General features: G+C 37.6%; 1 protein-coding gene across 3 annotated transcripts in view; it reads right to left on the bottom strand.

Moving 5' to 3' along the window:
• LOC106466657 (octopamine receptor-like) overlaps positions 1–5,721 on the bottom strand; it is a 23,468-nt gene that overhangs the window by 8,752 nt on the left and 8,995 nt on the right. For all 3 annotated transcript variants that reach the window (XM_022394721.1, XM_022394722.1, XM_013926949.2), the window contains exon 2: positions 535–1,519. In XM_022394721.1, coding sequence (XP_022250429.1) covers positions 535–1,410 — 876 coding nt within the window. In that variant the 5' untranslated portion in view covers positions 1,411–1,519. The remainder of the gene's footprint in view (positions 1–534; positions 1,520–5,721) is intronic.

Below are 5,721 nucleotides of genomic sequence, written 5' to 3'. Positions count from 1 at the left end.
ATAAGGTCTGTTAAATTACTGAGTACCTAACAGTTCACGTGTAAGGTCTGTTGAATTAACGAGTACCTAACAGTTCACGTGTAAGGTCTGTTGAATTACTGAGTACCTAACAGTTCACGTGTAAGATCTGTTGAATTACTGAGTACCTAACAGTTCACGTGTAAGGTCTGTTAAATTACTGAGTACCTAACAGTTCACGTGTAAGGTCTGTTGAATTACTGAGTACCTAACAGTTCACGTGTAAGGTCTGTTGAATTACTCAATACCTAACAGTTCACATGTAAGGCTTGCTGTAACCAACAGTCTTCATAGTACCCCTATTAAAACATTACATTGTAGACAATGTTGCACAAGGGAAAATCTTGCAACCACACTTTATTCAATGCTTTAATTAAGTCTTGGAAGTCCCAGTATAATATAGATTGTACTTTAAACACTGTGTAATTGGGTTCACATATGTTATCAATTCAGTTACGATAATATTTATAGACACTATAATTAAGATGATATGAGATTTTTAAGGATCGAACTTACTACAGGATTCACAACAAGAGGAACTAATCTCTTGTCTTTGATGAAAGCCACAGTTGAGGAGTAGACAACATAAGGTGTCCAACAAATCAGAAAACATGACAGAACTAAGAAGAGCGTGACTGATATCCGCCTCTGTTGGTGTATGGTATCCTGAAGAGGAATGTTGGATGTCTCTCGTATCCTGTGCATGTGATTATCAATTTCTTTGAAAATTCCGGAGTAGCAGAAGATCATTACCACCAGGGGAACAATGTAGTTAGAAACAGTAATCAAAATGGAGTGTGAAAAGTCCTTCCAGTCATCGGGAAGACTAGGGCCACACTGTGAGGAACCCTTCTTATAGATGGTTTTATTCCAGCCCAACAGAGGAAAAGTGGCACACAGAGCAGCCCAACACCAAGCTGCACCTATCATCAAGAGAACCTTCTGGTGCGACATCACCTGTCTAAAAGGACGAGTGATGGAAATATATTTGTGGATGCTAATGTACATCAAGGTGTGGATGGAACAGATGAAAAACAAAGCCATGGTGAATCCATTCAGCTGACAGAAGAAATCCCCCAAAATCCAGTCTCCGTGGATCAAGGTCACTAAGGAAATTGGCATATCAATGACCGCAGTCAACATATCAGCCACGGCTAAGTTCACGATGAACATGTTGGTTCTTGTCCGCATTCCCTTGTGTCGAGCCACAGTTATGATGACCATAATGTTCCCCACGACAGACAAGATGATAAAGACGATAATCACCAGACAGAAAGGCACAACAGCAGCAAGTCCGTAGTAATGATACGTATTTCCGGGTATGTGTTTGGTCAAGTTGTATTCTCTTTCTCCCTCAAACATGAGTGGGAACGTGGTAGACGTAACGTACATCACATGTAACAACTTCCAGAAGCCAGCTCACGCAGTCGAGCTGAAGATGGTCGGTCTACTGATTAACATCCTTCAACAGCTGGAAGGCCCTCCAGTTCTTCACTGCATCCTGTAAGATGTATCATAATAAACACAAATGGCATACAAAGATGTGAATATATTATACATAACTGGTTTACAAAGTATCCCAATTTCGCTGGAACTCTTTAAGCCACGTTATTACCTCGAAATACAGGCTTAGGAAACAAGCTAATTTATATAATACTGTGAGACTGATTCCATTCGACATCCTGTAATGACGTCATCACATTAGTTGTCATTCGTATAATAACTTAATTCTAAAGGAAAACTATATTAAGATAAAAATGTTTTCGATCACTAGAAACGATATTTCTATTGGCTGGTCGAAATGACAGATGATTCTGGAACTTGTGGTGTTCACAAATCTGTTGCAAGGTATGAAAAGTGTGATTTGATTGTTGTTATGCAAAAAGTCACACAATGGTCTATTAGTGTGTCCTGCCCAACATGGGTATCGAAACTCGATTTTTAGCGTTGTACGCCTGCAGACTTACGGATGAGCCACGGGGGGGGGGGGCAAAATGTTAAGCCGCGTTAAACCAACAATCGAAAGTACTGTGCTCATTAAGTTCTACCCTGCCTTCACGAGGGGTGACACTGTTAAGCCTTACTTTTACAGCGTTTTCTCTTAAAAACAAATGGGGGGTCTAATTGAGGCTTTTAAGATTGTTAAGGGAATTGACAGCGTTGATGCATCATCTTTTTTCATATTTAATGTTAAGAATGGTAGGACTAGTGGATATAAATAAAATTTTTGGCACGATAGGAGTCATCTTGAGCTAATTAAGGCAGTTTTATTTTCTTAATAGGGTGGTTGGCCTCTGGAACGGGTTGCCTTCAGGTTTGATGTAGTTAATTTCAGGGAGTTTAAAGGAAAGCTTGATAAACATTTGAATGATAAGGGCTGGCTTTGTTTTTTTTAAAGGGGTTAGTTTAATTTAATGGATGGGGCAGTATACGCGAACCAAACGATCCATTGCTGTCCTTTAACTTTATGTTATGTTATTTTAAACTTTAAGACTATCATGTCTGTTGAGTTCGGAGAATCCAGAATCATCGGTGTGGCTGTTACTATTTCCAAAACACTTCCTAGAACACAACAACAACAACAAAAATACTGGATTACATCGTCAAGTAATTTTTATCCATGACTAACAGATAAGTGTGAGATCTCCGTTATTAGATGGAAAAAAATCTGCTTTGAAATGTGTCAATAAACAACTCAGTTCTTACCAATATGACGTTTTAACAGGGATTTAATGTGGATCAAACAATACTTCGAACTTGCTGCACAGAAATGCAAACTGATTGGTTCACTGGAAAAACTGAAAGCTTGAGAATGTAATTTGCATTGACTTCAAGACTTTACCGACTGGGTTTATTAACCGAGAAGTTTATGGATCTTGTCAATTTATACAATATAACAGCGGTATGTCTGCGGGCTTACAACGCTAGAAACCGAGTTTCGATACCCATGGTGGGCAACGCACAGATAGCCCATTGTGTAGCTTTGTGTTTAACTTCAAACAAACAAACAAAAAAAATCAAATCTATTTGAGAAACCTAACAGTATATTATATTTATTAGTTTGTTGTTAAGTGCACAAATAACCTGTCAGCGTACTACAGGAATCGAACACCAATTTCAAGTGCTATGAGCCCTCAAAGTTACCGCTGAGTCACCGAGGACATTTACTGAGGGATCTAAGTATGTTAATTTTGTTGTGTGTGTGTATATATATGACCGACAAAATGAATTACGGTCCTCAAAAATTATGGTTTTTTAAACTTATTGGCATATATTTTGCCAGTAACTAAATTATAGCTCTATAACTATAAATGAAAGTTAAATGCGACATGTATCGACCTCAGGGTAACACATCAATCTCAATCTGTGATGTTCCTCAGTACATCCCAACACGGCAAGCCTCCTGGTTTGAGACTGTTGGCAGCAACACCATGATTCGGAGATATAAAAAGTTGGGATTCTCAGAATTAACCTAATAATGAGTTTGTTTAACCCGAGCAACAAGCACGATTCTGTAGCGTATCTGTATATATTACACGTGTAGAATTCTGGGAAATATTCCCCAGCTCTCACTAATACATTCAGCGTGTCTGATGAATGAGGTAGAAGTAAAAGCTGGTTCTTGATGTTTTATAAACAATGAACTAGCAAGCAACATTCACGGGATCGTGACTGCCGTCTTATAGCAACATTCACGGGATCGTAACTGCTGTCTTACAGTAACATTCACGGGATCGTGACTGCTGTCTTACAGTGACATTCACGGATCGTGACTGCTGTCTTACTTTAACATTCACGGGATCGTGACTGCTGTCTTATAGTAACATTCACGGGATCGTGACTGCTGTCTTACAGTGACATTCACGGGATCGTGACTGCTGTCTTACTTTAACATTCACGGGATCGTGACTGCTGTCTTATAGTAACATTCACAGGATTGTGACTGCTGTAATCTTATCATAGAGGCCATAGACTATATGTAGGAATGGTCAAGGTATTCAATATTCATAATAAAAATATGCACGTTAATAATCAACAATGACAGTTTTACTTTAAAATATGATTACCACGCACTTCATTTGTTTCTCTACCCAACAAGCCCCAAAACAAAGCAAGAAACTATAGCTAAGATACCAAACCAGAAAGTGACCAACCCACCAAATTGTTCGTCTTTCTTCTTCTTGTTTCAGTCAAAGTAAATCTACAACTACTTTATAACTAACGTCAGTTTAAACCTAAATCAACTGTGTGTTTCTGGGCAGTGCAAGATTTCATCCCTTAGTCGTAATAACTAGTAGTAATTGAAATACAAATCATAATTATAGTGAAAACGATGTTATCATTACCCCTTGAAGTCAGCTTTTTTACAGAAAACTCGTTTAAAAAGTTAAACAGGAATTACCAGCCAATAAGAGATGAACATTAGATGACTGTAACATGTAGAAAACTCAATGCTTTGTGCACTATACAATCGGTGTCTTTAGGGAGCCATCCCAGGGTTTGCAGTCGGTACCAGTACTGGTTTATAGTATATCATATGTTGAGAATAATATCTGTTATCACATGTCCCATCTTTGGAGTTTTGACTGAATGCCTCCTATGGTATTTCAGCTTCACTTTTTACAGAATTATAAATGTTTGATGTGATAGTTTGAGTTCATACTTCAGTCAATAAGCGAATCTCACCATGAAAATCGACAATAGCAAGAAATATGGGAAATTGGCGACTCCCACGCTCTGAAAGAGAACGTGAATGTGCCTGTGTGACTGATTACACGTTAGGTAGGTGCGTGCATGATTTAACTCTTAGCATGTGGGTAGGTCAAACTGTGAATGTCACGAAGTTTTAGTGAGTTACATTCAAAATTTAATTAAACTACTTAATTATCAAGATACACGAACAAACTTGACATCAAACTATAGATAATAAATCAAATTTTAATATACAAGTTTTAAGTTTTTAATTGTATATGGAAATATTTAAAAATAACCTCAAATTCCCCTAGTGTGCTAATTTAGATATTTGTTCTTAAGCAGTCTCCTCTTCTGGATTTTTTGTCCACCCGTAGAAAACTAAGAAATGTTACGTAAAATATTCTCTATAATTTCGTCATCGATATTCTGAAGCTATATTTTTATATTGTCCAATCTTATGGGGCTAAAGAGCAATCAATGAAAACTCAGAAACCACTTTCCACGCTTACCTCTGACATGCTCTAATTTACAATTTTACTAACAGATTTTTTTTATATGCTCAACTTACTAAACATAAACCAGTATCTGATGAAGTAAGTTCGCTAAAGGTCAGACTACGTGATTTGGCGCATGCTTACTGTGGCACACCAATCGACCTTACCGACTTCTATATGCATAGAGAACATTTTCAGGCTATAAAATCTCTACGCTCGAACAAAAGTATTCTTAAAAATCAAACTGGTGTATTTACGTGTTTTACAACCACTAACAAAGAAACCTATCATTCTATAGGCATTTGAAGAACTTGTAGCAATCCGCCACAGTTTAATTCTTCGTATTGTTATCTGACACTGGGCATCTTGTACATAATTGAATAAGTAGAGTTGTTTAAACATTTGTTTAACAACAAATTAAAGCTTGGAATGGTCTATTCTTTCATTGGGGTGTGTATCTATGAGCCAGACTAGTTTTGGAGAATTCCACTCCTCATCAGTGACCCTTGACACT

Source organism: Limulus polyphemus, unplaced genomic scaffold (genome assembly GCF_000517525.1).
Source record: "Limulus polyphemus unplaced genomic scaffold, Limulus_polyphemus-2.1.2 Scaffold2335, whole genome shotgun sequence".
NCBI lineage: Eukaryota > Metazoa > Arthropoda > Merostomata > Xiphosura > Limulidae > Limulus > Limulus polyphemus.
Note: the sequence above shows the minus strand (reverse complement) of the source record. Positions and strands in the feature narration are given on the sequence as shown.